This window comes from Candoia aspera, chromosome 3 (assembly GCF_035149785.1).
Source record: "Candoia aspera isolate rCanAsp1 chromosome 3, rCanAsp1.hap2, whole genome shotgun sequence".
Classification (NCBI taxonomy): domain Eukaryota; kingdom Metazoa; phylum Chordata; class Lepidosauria; order Squamata; family Boidae; genus Candoia; species Candoia aspera.
Window position 1 is genome coordinate 65,191,192 of NC_086155.1, and position 19,663 is coordinate 65,210,854.

General features: G+C 41.1%; 1 protein-coding gene across 2 annotated transcripts; it reads right to left on the reverse strand.

Annotated features, from left to right (window-relative positions):
- Positions 1–8,356: 8,356 nt before the first annotated feature.
- Positions 8,357–15,404, reverse strand: TTC4 (tetratricopeptide repeat domain 4). 2 transcript variants are annotated; one of them, XR_010067579.1, is made up of 11 exons: positions 15,256–15,404; positions 14,092–14,209; positions 13,763–13,924; positions 13,248–13,325; positions 12,675–12,799; positions 12,484–12,570; positions 12,169–12,383; positions 11,188–11,269; positions 10,084–10,166; positions 9,465–9,542; positions 8,357–8,757 (listed from the first exon to the last, which is right to left on the reverse strand). XR_010067579.1 is itself a non-coding variant. In XM_063298000.1 (10 exons), exons 1-10 carry the CDS (start codon positions 15,352–15,354, stop codon positions 8,655–8,657), a joined length of 1,152 nt encoding a protein of 383 aa, XP_063154070.1. In that variant the 5' UTR covers positions 15,355–15,404; the 3' UTR covers positions 8,357–8,654. The 2 variants fall into 2 exon arrangements, 1 of the variants encoding a protein (XP_063154070.1); XM_063298000.1 differs by lacking the exon at positions 9,465–9,542.
- Between the last annotated feature and the right edge of the window lie 4,259 nt (positions 15,405–19,663).

Here is a 19,663-nt window from a genome sequence, read left to right on the forward strand (position 1 = left end):
CTTTTTAACAGATACTCAAGTTACTTGCAGAATGTGCTTCATAATAATCATAGATCATCAAGCTGGAATTAAAAACAAAAGGCTGGAGTAGCCATAGAATGTCTTCTCATAAGGAAAACCCAAACAAGAATGACTTGTATACTCTGTGACTCATGAATTCTGCAGAAAGTCCCACAGGTTATGCCTATATGGAGTTTGTGGCCCTCCTTCCTTCCATGTCTATCAGCATAACAGTGTTTTGAGTTTAAAGTCCATTTTTTTCCAACAACTACAAATGGAAAGAAGATTTTCCTATCAAATCTTTGTTACGCTAAAGCCATGCATGTGAAAGTTATGGTTGAAAGCTTACTCCAGGAAGCTTTTCAAAACTCCATGTGCAAATATTGGGTCCCATCAAATCTTGCAGAAAGAAAATATTGCCATTTTTAAATTAGCAAGTTAGAAATAATGCTGATATTATCACATCTTTGTTTTTCCTATCCTTGCCAGATTAAGAAAACATATTAATCTACAGCTCCACATACCCTGGGAAATGCAGAGGTGCAAGATCTCATAACGATTGAACTTATCCCACTGTACATACAGGAGACTTGAGGCAAACCTTAGCAAATCTCTGTAAAGCCCTTAAGAATCTGTCTGGCTTTGCATATCCCAAGGTGAAGATGGGCTTACAGTTTATATACAGGGCCAGCTCCTCAGCCTGCTCTCATTTTTGTCAAGTTAGATCCATGGCAACCAGCTCAAGCTGATCAAGATTGCAATCATACAAGAGCAAACTGGAGGAAGTGTTTTAGGGCACAGCCAGATGACAGTATTAAATTGCTATCCTCCAGTCGATGAGCTAGCAGAAAAGTATGCCAGCATACATTGTGTTGCCCTTGTTGCTGCTAATTCCATTCCATACACAGAAATGAGGCCAGTGACTGGTGCCTATCTTTATAGATTTAGTATGGGACAAGTTAAGCAGCTGATGGATTCCTTCGGCTTTATTCCTCCCACCAAGCATCACATGCCAGCAGAAGAAATAACCACTTTTCTTAATATGTAGTGTGGGTTGGGTGCTTATAAAAACAGGTTAAGCCACTCTGCTGGCACAGAAGTGCTCCATGCCTGTGACCTACTAGGCTGCTTTTGAAATTGGGTCTAGCATTCTTCTGAGAGCATGAAATCTCTATTCAATGGTAGCCCAGCTGTCAGGCTGCAGGCACAGAGAAGGGGTTACATGAAAAAGGAGCATCATGAAAGATCCCACACACTTCATCTGCTGCATTGACTCTGTGCCATCAAGTTGGTGTCAACTCTTAAGGATCACAAAGATAGAACTTTTCCTTGATTTCTCCCTCTATAAGTTCCTACTGCTTCCCCTTCAGTCATAGAGAGTTGCATTCTATGATACTTATTTTGAACCGGTCTAGAAACAGACTTGATCCATTATTAAACCTAGAGCACTACAGTTATATCTGAGTATAACAGAACCAGTTTTTGCTCTGCTGTGGATATGCAACACGTTCTGTGAAGTAGATTCTGTAATTATTTTATTTTCCTCTCCCAAGATGTGTTAGTCACTATATAGGAACTGTTGTCAGGGTGATACGCTGTAAAAGTAAATAATACACAACTTGATACAATTATAAGTAAAACAGCAGCTGAAAACAGAACTGACTTAAAACAGCACACACAGCAAAAGGGCAGGACAGGTCTAGAGAATTAATAGGCATTGCACAGCTATTGGGTCAAAAGTGAAAAAGGCCACTCCTTGCCCCACCTTGACATTTAAGCTGGGTTTCTGTTGATGACCACAGGGCTTGGGTAGAAATATAAAAGAGGCATCAGATACTGGTATCTGCGCTTGAACTGGACTCCAAAATGAATTGGAGCCATGGAAAATACAGTTCATGCGTAGTATGATCATCTTGCCCTGTTCTAATTTTTCATTAAGCACCTTATTTTGCGCTTCCTGAACATTTCTGCTCTGTTTTCCATATCATTACTGATCTGACCACACTTTTGTTGGGTTGCCAAATTTGTTTTCAATTTACAGTGTACTGTTTTCCTGACACAATTCCATCCTATGATGTAAGATTTTCCACATGGTTAATATCATCGTCGTCATCATCATTCCCCTCTCTTTAGTCAAAAAGGATCCCAGAGCAAGTCTACGGCATAGCAAACCCTTCTCATAGCATGTAATATGAAAGAATGACTCACAATGAGAAGGAAATGGGAAAAAAAGGATATTAAAAGCAACCTTGGCTCCCTTCTTAAGACTGAGAGGGTCTACTTGGGAGAAACAGTTCAGAAGCCTGAAAAAATGGCTCTCACCTGATAACACCTCAGGAAGATACAGGGTCTCCCAGCAGAGATGATGAAGTAGCCCTGTTTCTATTTCTTCCGTCTACTCTATCAGAGCTAAATTGTGGATGTATGTATCAGCAGGGCTTTTGAACAAAGAACAAGTTGATTATTTTCATGCCAATAGAACTGGTGTCTAATACAAGCAGCAACTCATTGCTGGAGACAACATTAATATCCATTACCAATCCAATAATTAGTCCTGTCTGACTCAGGCTTCTCTGCTCTTCTAATATTGCTGTTATCATCAACGATCCAGAAATCGTTAGCTTTGCTAATGCACACAAGCTAGAGGAGAGAGGTGTAAACTGCAACACATCTTTTTCCTGTGCTGTCACCTAGTCCTTTAATTTATACCACAAGTATATCTGCATGTGGTGAGAAATGACATCATTTCACCCAATCAAATGGAATGGAAAGGAAGCTTGATCCATGATTGATGGGCTGCAGAGGTGGCTCTGAGCAGGTTGGTTTTAATTTATTTTCTAGACCTCCATGCATCAGCACTGCCAGGCATCCCAAAAGCTCCCTTATGCTGCCATCTTCTGGCTATCATAGTGGGACAAGCTATTGGAGTGGACCAATTCTGCTGCACTTCATTCTTTCTAAAAACTCTTTCGTACGTATGTTTCTTCTCAAGTTCTGAAGCAGAGAGTTCTGCCAAAGGATTAACCTTCACTGTATTTCCTCCTAACTACCAGAAATGACTGCAAATGATCACAGGTCTGTGATAAAGCACGTGGTCTCTGTGTAGAGGATTCCAGATGCTGTTCTTGGAAGCTCTCCAAAGCACCCTGCCTGAAGCAATTGCAATTCTTTAAAGCATCTCAAAAAACTTGGGCTTCTTTGACAAATAGAAGAGAGATGTTTCCTTTTACGTAAGGTTGGAGCACTATCTCCAAATCATATCTGAAACATGCACATTCCTAATAATTGAGAAATATTAACATTATTTGATCAAGTCCGTACCATGTGACATGCCTCTTAAGAATGACTCCTCACCAGTGGAAGAAGGAGTAGTGCTACCCAGTCTGAGCTGCAAACATTCAGACAGCCGCTTTGCTGATATCTAGTGGTTGTTCAGATTTTTTCTGCCAGATCTGGGAGAAAGCCCCAACACCCTCCAAATATGGTTAACCTATAGCTTTCCATAAGCTGCTGAACTCCCAGCAGCTCCAGCCAGGATGGTAGTGCAGCAACATTTATAATTTTCATCTGCAGGTGAAGCAGAGGATGGAGGATCAGGGGACTGGTAGGTTCAAACATCTCCCCACATCCCAGAGTCAAGGAATGCCACATCGGATTCAGAGGAAGAGGAGGAAACAGGAAATGACTTGAGCATAAGTCGTGGCTTACAGTAGGAATGTTCTCCTTAGTACTTGAGAATTGTCGACTGGAGTCTGATTTTAGTTTACAGGAGCCAATATTTTCAGTCCCATTTAGGGTGGGGACAGTGCCTTGTTTTGTTTCAATACTTTTCCTTTTTTCCCCCTTCTTACTTCTATTGTAGTTTAAAAGCCGGAAGTAGCCCAGGTCTTTCTGGATCTTTGAGAGGACCTGCATAATACACTGTCTTTGCCAGTGTACCAGAGCATACTTATGTGCTACTACAAGAGCATAGCTACTTGCATCGTACAAATTTTCAGGTGAAAAACTCAGTGTTTATGGGTTTAACGATGCTTCTAGATGAGGTTTTGATTATGCAATTACTCAACAGCTTTCACAGAATTTTAGAGAGGCCCAGGTGTCCTCATCCATTTGCAACCCTCTTGAGTTTTCTAAGCATTTTTTTTTAACCAGAAACAAATCTATGAAGAAGAGCAAGATGGAATCTCTGCATAATCATTTTGATTGGTAGCACTTCGAAGTGTTAACTCCCCTATATTATTATGTACTACTGTTCCTGTTTACCTTTATACCTGGTCTTTTCTCCTGAAATTGAAAGGGGGTTACTCAGTGCTTCCCATCCAATGCTGTCCAATTCATAACAATCCTGCTAGGCCAAAATTGGGTTAAGATTTGCCCCTGTAACTCCATTGGCCCAAACATACCTGTTCTATAGAAAGCTGGCTGCTTAAATGATGCACATGAGATCCCAAAGGATCAAGGCATTCGTCTGAATCAGCAAAAGCAGGCTAGCATAGGAGCTGTTCCTCAAGAAAGCTACTTTTCAGTATATTGGAGAAAAACTTGCATTTTCCAGCCCAGCACAGATGGAGTAATTGGAAGTTTTTCTCTATTTTTCCACTATCCAACCGATGGTTTAAATCAGTGTTTTTCAAACTTGGCAACTTTAAGATGTGTGGACCTCAACTCCCAGAATTCCTCAGCCCCACCCAACACTGAGGTCCACATATCTTAAAAGTTGCCAAGTTTGAAAAACACTGAATTAAAGTATATAGATATTTGGCATTGAATGTGTATTTCTTGAATATATTCTTTGAATGTACATAGAGAGTGAGTATTTTAGTTACCTTGTTTGGACACTAGATTTTATAAGTTTGCAAGCATACTGCTGGCGTTTTGAAGGTTTTGCAAAATTATACTACAGTATAGGGTTGGAAAGGTTTTGAGTTACATCCTGAAGAATACACGTATGTTACAGTAAATGTATGTATAGGCTTTTTTCTTGTTGGTGGTGAAATGCTTTGAAGCTAAAAAACTTGTCAGGCACTGAAGTCTTTTTATTTTTAAACATATCTGGTTGCGCTGCTTGACTTGGTTCCCATTTTGAGCATAGAAGGCATATTTGTGGTTTTTGGAGTGGCATTATTTCTATCTTTTGAAATTATTTTTATTAAAGTAGAATGCTTCACTTTTGTATTATTACAGAAATAGGAACTACAGTCCTTCCGAATTACCTTTTCCAGGGGAAAGAACAACAACCACCCACAGCAGTGTTCAAGTTCTCCTAATTGTCAAACAGGATGTGTTTATTATCTGAGAAATCCTCGGGGAGGCTGTGTCTATCTTCTCTTGCTCATCTCTCGGAGTACAATCCTGTGCAGGACTAACAGGAAAGTGGATATGAAATTGCATCAGAGCTTATTTCATGTTCCAGGGTAAAGACAACATACCCTTGGGGGCATTCTGATGTTTAAAACCTGAAAAGCTGCCATTCCAGCCTGCCCTTGCTCTGGAACGCTGCATCTTTTGAAACCTCCAAAGATCACAGTATCTGGGTGAAAATACTCAAATACTTTTTGATGCGTTTCCTTTTGCAAGGCTGGAATTACAGCCTTGTCTTCTTGGCTGCAAGTCCTAAGTAGTGGGCAACTTGTTCCCAAAACCCCGTATTTGTAGCCAACACTGCTCTGTAAGCAGTTAGCAGAAACTCAGTGGGGCAATTTGCTATTATTTTGAATGGAAAACACATGAAATTGTAGCCTGGGCTCTAAAACATTGAGGGGCACTTGGCCACTAAAAGATTGCGGGGTGTCTGTCCACCTTTACTATAGGGTCGAAATTTATTTTTATTATTTATTATTCAAATTTAATTACCGCCCATCTCCCCCAAAAGAGGGACTCTTTTTAAATTATTACCAGATATGGAGAGGACAGGTGAGATATTTTTACCTGGAAAACTACGGAGAGCTACTGTATGTTCGTATGGCTGGCTTACCCATAGTTAACGTAAACATCCTGTTAGTTCAGTTTCCTGGGTTCGTGTGACACAGAATCTAAGGCTGCCAGGTCTGGGATGCAAAAACCCAGGCATCTGCAGCAGCAGACTTACCAGTGATCTGCATTTTTTTCCGATGATCGTCCAAGCGTCTGCAGGCCAGGTATGGTAACCATAAATTGTAACCATGTGATGAGTTTGTGTACGTATGTGTACACACACACACACACACACACACAGAGGGTGTTGTACAACACACTACAGTGAGTTTGGCTTATCTGCTGTTTTGTGTGTTGTGTAAATGCTGCCAAAATATTGTGTAAACTGCTTGGAAGTGGATGAGGTAGGGAACTGCAAAAGCTGCTGCTCTTTGCAGTGCAGTTCTGGAATGATTCTGTTTCATTCCTGTAGCTGCTGGTGGGATGGGGTTTCTGCTTATCATTTCCGGCCTAAGAACTCTCATGAAGGATAAGAATTGGGGGGGGAGGGGTATGTAATAGCTGTCCATCCATTGTAAATTTAAGTACTGCACTATGAGTTAAATAGTACAAAAAACACTCTCACTTTTTAAGTTCCAAGTGTGCAATCCACATCCTGCTGCAACCAGTGGTTAAATTTTCATTGATGTTAATGGCTCCAGATGTTGCCTGAAGCTGCTAAAACTTGAACCTGTCTTAATGGTGGCATATGGCGAGTTGCTGTAACCATCTTTGTATCAATTCACTCAGAAGGAGAGGTTGTGTCGCTGTTCACAGATGGCTCGCAACGGGCTTCTCTTGGGAGCCGTGTGCTTGAACCTTCTTAAGCACCATTAACTGATTCATTTTAATTTTAATTCCTGCTCAGCATCCAGCAAGGGATTTGCAGATCCTTAAGAAACATATATCTCAAAGAATATGCTGCTGTTAATACGTTTCTTCCCAGCAGTCATCTGAATTTTGGGGAGAATGTTGCTTCTGTGCACAGAATATAGAAGGTAAATTATTTTGTCTTTCTTACTGATGGCTCTGAACAGATAAAGTAAGAGAGCTTCCCAGGATGAAGTCTAACCAAAGGCTCCGCAAATGATTATGTACACTGAAGCATCACGCATACAGATATGATTCCTCTTGCCTAGGAAAAATGCTCCAGCTGATTTTCCTCTTGGCTTTCTAGGGAATGCAGATTCTAATGTAATTTTTTCTCTCATTGCTTGCAATTGGGGGGTGGGGTGTTAAAAAAAAACCCACACACTCACCGGAAGGCAACAGAAATCCCCTTTACCCTTCACTTTTGCCCCACCCATATCAATTTAGCAGATCATGGCATCCAATGCCAGAATCCCTCCCTGGTTCACACAAAGATGGAGGGAGGGAAGAGGAAGCACATCCAGACTTGCAAGATTTGGTTAACAGAGCCCTTACAGTAAAAGTAGTCCTGACCTATGTGGCACTGGTTTCTTAGTCTAGTCTACCTTGTTGGACTGATACTTGGCCTACTGTCAGTTAATGTTTAAGAGATAAAGGGAACTTCTGAGCTTTCCTCTCTTGGACCCTCCCTCAAAAAGACATTTTTTAAAATAAATCTTTTATTTCAGATACAATGGGTACTTGCTAGCATTTTTCGATAGCTGGGCTAAGCCAATAGTCTGCATCCAAGACAACTACTGTATATTATTTTACTTCTTCAATGGGATGCTCTGCTGTTTACTCACTCAGGATTCTTTCAGTGCTTATGTTCAGGAGCATATCCTCTAACAAGGCTTCCTGCAGAATTCAGAATCCAACACTATGGAATAGTTTCCCTTTGGAAGTGAGACTGACCTTCCTTGTTGCAGCTTAGGAGATTTAAAAGGTTTCTTTTAACCTAGAGTTTTTAAAATTTAAGTTTCTTAGATAGGCTTTAGTAATCTGCTCCTTTGGATTTTATTATTATTTGTGAGTCACCTAGAGCCACAAGTGGGGCCAGGATCCATATAAATTATTATGCTCCATCTTTTTTTTTTAAACCTGTATTTTTTCAGTATATTCATTTGTCCTTAGCGGAACAAAAATCCAATAAAATTGCAGAGTCCTCAACTCTGCTTTCCTTTTTCTTTTTAAAAGCCAGACGTGGATAAATTGTACCTTAATCTCTGCTGTTACAAGAAAGTGGAATATTTGTTGATAAGCATGAATTGCTAGATAGAAACAGGAGGAAGGCTGGAAACTCAATGCTCTGTTAAATCCAGTGATGCAGACTGAATGTAAGTATGAAAAATGTTCCCCCAGATCCAAATGGTTTCATAAATCCATAAAGGGAAGTTCTGATACTGAGAATTTTCAACAGGTTAGTTATTATCATCCAAAAAGCTGCTTCTCTCAAGCAAAACAGGCTGATACTTTAAACACCATGGGCTACATATTTATTTTTATTCACTGTTTTTATTAATTGAAAACAGAGGGAGGAATAAGGTGGCTTCGTTATTAAAATACAAAAGGAAAGTTAAAAGTATAATTACTAGTATTACAGAGCTCTTCAAGTCCTTTGGCCTGGGACACTTGATGTATGCATACCTTCTCTGCAGAGTTCTAGTAAGTTAATCCTAATTGTTACAGAAAAACATGTACTCAGAAAACATTCCAATTTAGGACACTGCATAAACTGTAAAACGAAATAGAGTTACTGCTCATCTTTGCTTTCTTGCTGAGGTCATCCTAATTCATTTTAATTGATGAACTTTCTTCCCAAATAAATAGTTTTTAGAGAAAGGAGCATCTTTCACCAGGACTAAAAAGGCAGGAGTCCCAGCTTTTATAAAGTACCTGCAAAATATTATTCAGAAAGTCACGTTCTAGTCTTAGCTCCATTATATATTTAATGATATTCAAGAAAATCTAGATTGGTGTTTGAACACGTTTGCTTTATGTAACTGTTCTGTAATTCCAACATTGGTAAATACTACTACAATCCCACAGGTTAGATCAACCTTTCCCAACCGGATGGCCTCCAGATTGTGTGGACTTTCAGCTTGCATAAACTCCCATCCCAAAGATCTATGATTGTGCTGATTTCAGGATGCCTAACTTCAACACCTCTGAGGGATACTAGTATGGGAAAATCTGCTTTTCAACCTGCTCTAGGTGTTCAGTCTGCTCTGATAGAGTAGTTCAGAAAATACGCAAGGGGCTCCAACTTTTGGAGGGAACTAAGAGGCTGTCCAAGTATGTAGAGACGTCTCACCTACAGAAATTCTTGACAGAAGAGTTATTTACTGGATAAATTAGGTTACAAATCCTATAACCCCCAGCCAGCAGAATGATGGGACCTGCAGTCCAGAATATTTGGAGGGTCCAACAGCTTCGTTCAGGTGGAGATTTACCATGTGAAAAGTAAAGAGGGCATGCCTCCCCTCTGTAAGTCACCTGGGCATGCCAGTCATCCACAAATACAGCATAAATGTCTTCAGTGAAAATGTGAGATCACGGGGAAGCATTTGCATGTACAGCCCTTTACCCAAAAGCTTCACCACTATAGAGTTGTGTTGGACATCACCATGCAACTGGGAAAGGGACAGGTTGCTCGCAATTTCTTGCGTGGCAAGGTCTACCTACAGAAATTTAGAGAGGCAAAACTATAGGATTCTGTCTTTTTATACCTTTGTATCTAATTTGTATCTAAAGCCTTGTTGGGAGACCACCCAGTCATTATAGTGCCATGGCACACAACCATTAAGTCAATACTATGTTTGGAAAACTACAAGGAAATATATTAGCTAAACTGGAGCTGGTAAATAGTGCCTAATCTAAGTGGACAACACAGGGTCACTTCTGTACCACTCCTTTACTTTTAATAAGGTATTGTTGATAATCCTGTGCTTCTCAACAATAGGGGTGTTGAATGGTGGTAATTAAAGTGCTCTTACCTAGACAAATTTTGATTATTTTTAGTTTGCAGTCATGACCCTATTCATTCAATATTAGTTCCTTGTCATTTTGAGGATCAGGATTAATAACATCTTTTTAGCTGTTTTTATGTTTATTTCTAGTTTTGTACACCACCCAGAGTCCATTAGAGTTGGGCATCAAATAAAGTTAACTAAATAAAAATAGCAGCAACAGCAACGTGCAGGTCATAGTACAGCATCTCACCTTTTGTGCTGCAGCGCTTCTAACAATGTGGTTTCCATGCTTATCTGGTATATATCTCCTCTTTCTTCATCCTCATAATAAAGCTGCCAATTCCAACAGGAGAAACAAATTTAACACGTGAATAAAATGCTTGTTAACGTATTATACAGGTGAGGCAGAAATTACTTGAAAAACTAACAAGCAATTAATCATCTGATGAGAAACCAAAGACTTTTAACTATTTTGTTCTGTCACTGGTTAATTTTGGAGGGTTATTTAGAGGTGGGGGGGTGAGTCTGGAGCTTTTAGTAGCTTGAGAACTACTAAAAATAAAGAATTGAAGGAGAACTTTACTGGACCAGGCCAAGAGACCATCTAGTCTAGCATTATGTCACATGTGATCAGTGAGATGTACTCAGGAAGCTGAGAAAGGTAAGTGGGTAACAGACCCTTTTCACTGTTGGTCCCTAGCAGCTGATATTGAAGGTAGGCTACCTATGATTCAGGAGGGAACACACAGCCATCAGAACTTAACAATCTTTAATAGCGCATTCTTCCATGAAGTTGTCCAGACTCCTTTTAAAATCACCTGAATTTGTGGCTATCACACATCTGATGGCAGAAAATTCCACCCATTCATTTCACTGGGAACTTTTTATTTCCTGAAACTTCTCTACTGAAATACATCAAATTCAAAACAAGTTATTCTTTCTAAGGTTAATTTTTTGGAAATAAAAGATATTTATGATGACAAAGAAGGAATTTTTTAGAAAGATTCTATTCACCATATTGGCTTGTCTAAGATTTAATAACTGTTCATACTATGCAACTGCCTTAGAAGTCTTCATACAAAGATAATTAAGGTGCCATATTATTGCTGTTTTATAAATCTTGCTCCTTAGGGCCTACTGTGTAATATAAACCTAGAATTTAAAGTATCCCTTCTCCCAAAAGCTCAGTCTAGAGTAAGAAGGAATTCACACAATATAACACATATATACAAATGCAAAGCAATTCTAACACCATGGTAAATTAATATGAAAATATCCTAACCCACATAATATTTAAAGAAGGCTATTATTAGAAATTTTAAAAAAAGTTTAAGTACTGACTGTACTTTTGTACCTCTAGTTCTTTAGGAATATATTTTCTTTCTATATCCCAGGCAGGTGATTCTTCAAACATGACAACTAAATGGTCAGCAAATCTGAAACACAAAATGCATGAAATTAAAATACTGTTTTAGCCATTAAAAGTGCTCTCTAGTTCAGCTCGAGCAATGTTTGAACAGGGCGTGCTTTGTACTTCAAACCAACATAGTTTCATAAAAAGTTGATAATCGGTGCCAAACTCTTCAATATTTTATCTCTACTATATTATCTCTATATTATTTCAAGGAAAGATGAGAATCTCATGGTCTTTAATCTGAGATTAAGTTAAATTACTGAAATCAAGTGTCTCAAGAATCAGAGAAATAGTGGAATTCTTGCTTCATCCATGGAAAGGAGGTTTCATCTTGGCAGCTCATTCTGTATGGTGGGAAAGGCCCCTGCTTCGCCACTGCCTGATACAAAAGAGCATAAAAACATTCTGGGGGTAGAACAAGGGAGGTTCACAGGATTAAAAGTGCTTCCCTGACATTCCCCAGAATGGAGGAAAAAAAACTACACCTGCCCTAGAGGACAAAGGTTTTTCCCTCCTATTGCCCCGAATGGCCTATCTTGTTCCAAAAGCAGCTTTAAAAAGACAAAAAAACAAAAACTCTGTGGCTGAAAATGATCCAAGGAACCCCCCATTTTCCCTTTCATCAGGACAGAGAGAACAGCACAGTTTCTCAAGAACGATGGGACTGCTCTGCTCATCAGGACCCCGCTGCTTCTGCAGTAGTGTTGTTGAAGTCCTTAGGACAGCTTACATTTGCTATCCCACCATTTCTTCAACCTGTGTAGCAGCTCAAGCCAGCAGGCATAAGCTCACTCCTCTATGTATTTTTGGAATAACCACTCAAGAGTGTTGGACTGGAAAATACTGTAAATTAATCATACAAACTAGATCTACAATTTAATCTGCTATTTTGTATTTATCTTGTGCTTGGAAAACATTAACCTGGATTCTTCATGAAAAGCAGAGATGAAGTCAGTTTGTCCATGCTCAGGGTACAGGAACAGCACTGGCCAGATAAGGCTGCCATTGTCTTCTAGACAGACTTTGGCCCCAATGCCACTTTCAGAGTTAAGTCCATCTAAAGACATCTCCGCAAGGTCTGTTGACACTGCCGTCTCATCTTTAGAGGCCACTGGAGACAATTTGATGTTTTGATCCTAGGTCAGAAAAGTAAAACAATCCAGCTTGAGGTAAAGATCTAAAACACATCTTGATGCATTAACATTTCAAGGGTTGCTTTATTTTCACCCCAACTACCTTAATAGCTTTAAATAAGGCCTCTTTCTGAGACTGTTCCCTCTTCTCCTGAAATTTTGCTTTTCTCAAATCTCGCTCTTCTGCACGCTGCAAGACAAATAAAGTTATGTAGCAGTTGTGTGGAGGAGGCCAATGCTTCACCGAACTCTCTGAAAGAGTGACTATGTGTTTTATTTTTAATCCTTTCTAACCTTAAGTCTGTCTGCTTTTGTTCTTATTTCCAGAAGTTTTTTTTCCTTTGGATCTAATTTCAGCCCCTCCTCACACCATGCCATAGCTTCAGAGAAATGCTTGAGTTCCATATGGCACAGTGCTCCTATAAAAGTACAACATTTCTTTATACTTGCATTCAATAGCAAACAATATACTTAAGCAGGCCGATGTAGTTGTTGGTCAGGTTTTTTTTTTTTATCGAAAGTGCAGTATCAGAAAAAGAAACGATGGGATGAAAAGGCACAATGATCGAGGGGCTGAACCATTCATCCAAGTCAGAGAGACTATTTTTTGTCATTAGCCTACCATAAATGATCATTTCAGGTGCTTCTGTTTATCTGTTCTGCTGCTGATCAGAAATAAGCACAGCCTTTTAAACGGCACAGTTAATATCTGAAAGTCATTACTTTCCCTCAAAACAACACCTAGCAATATACAAGTATTTATTGCTCTTATATTTTTTTATTATGTCGATAGCAGAACCCCCCGAATGAGATGGAAGCTACTATACTGCTACAATTGGATATGAAAATAACAGTGGAGTTTCTTACCCCTTACTACTGCTTTGAGGTGGCTGGGTTTCAGTTTTCTTGCTGCAATAGCATCATTCAGAGCAGAGCGATAGTTGCCTAAATGAAATATACCCTGAATTTAAAAGTTTTGCTTGGGCAAAGCCTCTGTGATGAGATCTTCATTAGGAAGAATTGAAGCATGCTGGTCTAAGACAGGTTCAGTACTGGAATGCAACCATTTTAATTTATAAGGGCGGCAAAAGTAGAAAGTACTATTAGAAGTGTGATAGGACCCCTCCCCCCAACTAGCCATGTTAATGTTGTGGGGGAGGTATATTTTGTGAGCCTAGCTTTGACTTTGTGGCAGAAATTCAGGGCAGTTTCTGATGCTTTGATTTCCCATTGTAGCATTACAGCCTACTTTACTAAAGCAAACTGCATTAAAATTTATCCTTTGAAGAGGTAAATGAGTATTAGAACAAATGAAGAAACAAAACATATTCTGATTTTTTAAGATACAGAATCTAGGTATGACTTTGAACATATCACATTACCCAGGTAAAAGTGGGCTGCCGCTCTGTTCGTAAGAAGTACTGTATTCAACTCCGGGTCATTACATTTCTTTTTTAGTCCTTCTGTATAAGATATCACGGCCTTCTTATAATCCTTTTCTTTGAAATAATCATTACCTTCATTCTTGTAAGTCTTAGATTGCTCTGGTAAGAAAAGCAAACACAGCAGGCATCACAGTTTTTAGAAAGTGCCTGAGTTGAATTGTTCCAGCCACCAATGCAGATCCAAAGATGCAATTGCTCTATATTGGCTAAACAATAAAATATAACACCTATAATATTAAAATATTATAAATAGCATAAAAAGGTACCTTCAGGACTGTGCTCTTCATCAAAAATGATAGACTGAAGGCATGCCAGATCAGGGTTCTGCTTAGGATTTATTTCAGAAGGAGCATTCTTCATGAACATTGGAATCTGATCAAATTCCTATGAACAGGTAATCCAAGGTAGCAGGAATGGAAAAAAATAAAGAATTCAAAACTTCTATGTGAGTTTGAAAATATACCTTTTATTTGAAATATCCAGACAGGGCCGCAACTAGTGTCTGTGTCACCCGGGGCAAACATGGATTCCGTGCCCATTTTGGTGCCCCCCCAGCGTGGCGCCCGGGGCACATGCCCCGCTTCCCCCCCCCCCCCCGTTGCGGCCCTGTATCCAGAGGAAGGGAAGTTCTGCTTATGCTGAAAATTTTGGGGCCTCCAGACGATGCAGTTCATCCAGCTAAAGCCAGTACTGTGGGCTTTAATTAATCAACATCTGAGGGAATCAGGTTCCTCACACCTGTCCTGAGAATTTAATTATGCACTTGATTTTTTAAAGAAGCTTTATTTATTTGAAGTTTTCATTTGTCAACTAGTTTCTGAATTAGTCATTGTTAAGAAACATGACATTAACCTTCCCTAAAACAATAATCATGGAGAAAATCTATGTGGTTGCGAAGAATCAACACCAGCTTGAGGACACATAATTGATAGTCAAAAGAAGCAGGTCTGTGATCAGACCTGCCTGATATGCAAGGGGATGTAACAGCTGGAAAGATGGATCCAAATCCCCTCCGAGGCTTCCTGCTGATCGGCATAGCAGAACATAGGCCGTTCACAGGTTCAGTATGCGCTATTACCGGGAAGAATTGCTGGAGAATTGCATCCAGCCCCTGGCGCCCCTACCGGGTTATAAGCTCATCAGAGGGCGGACTCCCATGTCCCTATCTCCCGGCCCACCTCACAGGGCTGTTCGGAAGAATAAAAACGCCACCTTGAGACCTCTGGAGGAAGAACTGGATAAAGCTCTAAGAAAGAGAGACGCCGCGAACGATCCCGCCCCCGGATCAACCCCGCCGCGCTGCTCCGCCTGCTCCCGCCGCTTCCGACCCGCTCTGCCCAGCCGAGAACCGAGACGTCCGCGGGCCAGGCGGAGCCTCCCTGGCGACGGGCAGAGCCTCCCGCCGGGCGCCCCCCGCTCCGCAGCCCCACCTGCTCCCATGTCGTCGGATTGAAGGCCCCCTCGTAGCGCTGCGGGCCCTGAAATTTGTCGAGGAAGGCATCCAAATCCGCCTCTTCGCTTTCCGCCATGCGTAAAAATTCTGGCCGACCCGCTCGGCTGCTCCGCCCTTCCGGAGGCGGCTCTGCAGCCGTAAGCGGCGAGAGAGAGGCGAGCGCGAGCTCTCTGGGCTTGCAGTGCAGATTGCCAATACGAGACCGCAATTTTTCTCCCCGCTTTTTCCGACCTGCGGCTGACAGGGCCGCTGGACTACAGCGCCTATTATCCTTACCTTGATGCTCACCCTAGCTGGCAATCACCTCGTTAGAGAAAACAGTTCTATATAACCACCACTACCCCTTCCTTTGGCGTGCCGTACCTAGCCCAGGGTTTGTCTAATGCAGTAGTACTCCCTTGCCGATCAGCACAACGGCTCTGCTACTAGGGATAGATTACAACTCTGTGCCAGCGTCACCGTACACGAACTGTTCAGTTTTGAAATCCTGAGTCTGTTCAGGGCTGTTAGATTTTTCAGTGCGACAGTTCTCACTCTGCTCCGCAGCAAGGTGGCAGCCACAACCTTGCCTAACTTCATAAAGCTAAACATGGTCACGTTGGCTAGTACTAGGACTGGGGACTAGCAGAAAACCCCAGGGCTGTTAAAAAAAACACGTGAAAGGTCCCCTATGCAAGCACCGAGTCTTTGGGTGGACGCCACTTTTGTGGCATTTTCTTGGCAGACTATAGCGGGGTGGTTTGCCATTGCCTTTCCCAGCTATCACCTTCCCCAGCAAGCTGGGTGCTCATTTTACCGACCTCGGAAGGATGGAAGGCTGAGCCGATGGAACTCGGGTCATGGGGAGAGTTTTGGTTGCAATGCTGCCGCCTACCACTTAACCAGGGCTACCACTAACCAAGGCTGTAAGTGGAATTAAAATTTTAAAATCACAGAAGGTGACAATGCCAAACCATGTCCACACTTGCCCAAAGAACAACACAGGCATACCTGTGTAGTTACCAGCAGTTAAATTTGACTAGAGGGATATTTTTTCCCCTCTTTCTCTCCAGCAATTCTTACCAAGATAGAGGTACAGCATAATTTGCAGAACACATTTTGCTCCATTACTAAATTAATTTGTTATCTTAGTTCCCAAAATACATTGAATTATGAGCTCACCAAGAGTCAGTCTGGTGTAATGGTTAAGGCAATCGGGAGGCCATGAGTTCTAGTCCTGCCTTAGGCATAAAGCCAGCTGAGTGACCTCAGGCCAGTCACTCTCTCTCAGCCCAAGGAAGGAGGCAATGGCAAACCACTTCCAAAAATCTTGCCAAGAGAACTGCAGGGACTGGTCCAGGCAGTCTCCGAGAATAGGACATGATTGAACGGATTAAAAAAAAAGAGCTCACCAAAAAGGTCTGGATTTGCACATCAGTCTGAGCCAGAAAAAGACCCAACCTCAAGGTAAGCGAGCTTAATGTATGGTATGAATACACTAAGAAGCATCTGTGGGAGGGTCTATGTGTGTGCAGTAATGGAACAAAAAAGTCAAGATGGACACAGCTGCGTGATCAAAGCCCTGCCTCTTTTTTGTGTGTTGCACATGTGATGCACATAAAAAAGGGGTAGGCCTTCAGCTGCAGTCACAGCTGCCATCCTGACTTTTTTGACCCTCCCCATGGACAGTCCTGCCAATACCACACCTGTCTCTCTGTAGCAAAATGGTTTGCAAGCCTTTAAAATGGCCCTGCAGGATTGGTATACATAGGCTGAGAAATAGCTGGGGCATGTCTTGATCTCTGGTGCAGGAAAACACTTCATAAAATTCTGGCAAAGAAACGTCCAACAAGCTGGACGTTGCAGGAAACAAGTGTTGTTTATTATCCTGGTAATCAGTAGATCCACAGTTACTTTTGTGAGCTGTTTTTGTGTTCTTGCTGAAGCTGGGTGTAACATAAATGGTGAATCAAGTTCTCTTTCCCCACCTGCTCTAGCTAACTATTAATTTCTGTTGGCCAGCTTCCAGAGATTGATAATGCCAAAAAGGCGGGAAGAGCTGCGGCGGAGAACATGCCGGTCTTTGTAATTCCAGACAGGAGCATCCCTGGTGGTTGACTTGCTGTTGTCACTCAGGTTATTCTTCTGCTTGCAGAGAACAGCAGAAACACGCTCATGGGTGTGAGTTGCAGCTAAGCACACAGCTGCATCAGGGTTATGCATCAGGCCTTCAAGGACTGAAAGTGAAATGGAGTAATTAACGTACTAAGGGATTTGTACCTTCATTGAACATACAAATGTTCCAAGGGAGCGTATTTAAGACTGCAACTTTATGGGTGGGTTCTAGAACAGGGGTGGCCTTAGTGCCACAAAGAGGCTTTGGACTAATTTCACTTGGTCTTCAGTCTCATTTTCTCTAAGTGGTTAGTTTGGATTTCTGGAATGATCAAATAATTCCTGCTTCGTATGTGAGAAGGAAGAAAAGAGAAGAAAGGGGAGGAAAGGTGAATCAGGGTGATCAAAAGCAGGTACCAGAAAGAATGGGTAGTTCCACTGTTTGGTAGGCTGACCATATTTCCTTGAGACAAAAATGGGACAGTGGGATGGCAAAACAGGATGGGGTTAAAAATGGGACATCAGGATGGCAAAATGGGGCAGGGCTGGGCGACACGCTGGATCGGCAGGCAGGAACTTCTCCGGTTTTCTCGGACTGGGAATCTTCGGATTCCTTCATTTGCGAGAGGCAAGGCTGCGCTCGAGAGTCTAGTGAACGGTTGTCTCCGACAAACCCTTGCTCCTCTGGCTGTGCTTTTATGTTCTTTTCTTCCCGCCATTTTCAAGGCAGGAGCCAATCGGCTTGCCCTTTGATCACTGCCTATCAGCTGATCCTGTTTTTTTCTTTTTAGGTTTCCTGCTGGGTTGAGCTCTGCAGCTTTTTTCCTGCCGTTTCTGCTGAGCTCCCCCTCCTTCCACTCAAAGTCAGACTGCATTCTGACAGGTTTGCGGGAACTTTAAAATTTTTAACTAAGGATTTTAAGAAAATGAGACAAAATGGACATTTATATTCAAATGACAGGATGGTCTGGAAATGTTAAAAAAATGGGACTGTCCCGTTCAAAATGGGACATATGGTCAGCCTACTATTTGGGGGCTCTTCCCCACCCTTATTTTACCTACTAATGGCACAAGTCATCCACCAGATCATTTTGAAGGAAATGAAGAAGTTGCCTTTCTGTGTCTTAAAACAAGGCCGTTGCCTGATGAAGTCAGCCTAAGGTAGATCCTGAAGCAGGCAGAACCTTGTGATTGAGGATGGTAAGCAAAACCCCTTACAGAAACCTTGATCGAACAGATATGCACATTGGACCATCAGAAGCCTTTTAGGGACCTTGCACCCCACAGACAATAACAAATTGTCTACCAGCATCCCTTTTGCAGGTTTGTGCCTTTTGATGTTTTGAACCAGCAGTTCTCAACCTCAGCAACTTTAAGAAGTGTTGACTTCAACTTCCAGAATTCCCCAGCCAATAGTTTGAACTATTCCCAAAATAAAAATGGAATTCAGAACATCGTGGCAACCCGCACAAACAGCTAGTCTACTCTCATTCAAGAAAGGGGTTGCAAAAAAGCTGAATTCTTTTTTGTTTACCTAGGAATGTGATGGAAGCCCTTTTTATAGGAAGAAGTTCACTCCCAGTGTAGAAAATGCCCTGGTACAAGAATCTCTGTAGGTTTGCCTGCTGTTTCTGTACCTGAAATGTACAACCAGCTTCATCCAAAAAATAAATCAAGACTTTAAGCTGATTTACTTTCTTGATAAATGAACTGGGCACTACTCCTTGTTCACATCTTACCTCAACACTGAACATGCCAGAAGGCATTAGATAATCCACTGCCACTTTTTAAAATAAAGCTTTATTAATTTCAAGATATAATTAAAACACAAAATAGAACAGATAAAATACAAGTCTAAAAAAGAAACAAGAGAAACTAAAACAGTGCAAGAATAGGCAGAAAAATGTAAAAGACAGGTGACTTCCGACCTTTTCCAACACAGATATAAAAGCACATAAAAGTTAATCTCTTGCTATTAATTAAACATTTAGTAACATTATTTCTCTAAAATCAAACCATTTAATCATCAAAACCCAAAATCAGAACTTCATTTTTTTCTGTTACAAGCAAATAGTCCAAAAGCGGCTTCCAAATAGAAAGAAACCCAGTTTTGTCTCTTATCAATGCTGTCACAATTAAATTTAAAAAAAAGTCCTTTGCTTCTATAAAATAGATCCACAATTCAGCTTTCAGTTCTTTTTACCCAAAACGTAAAATATAAAACCAAGTTCAAATGTTCAACAGTTAAGTTTCAAAAATAATGTAAAAGTTGCCAAGAGAAATCTCATCTC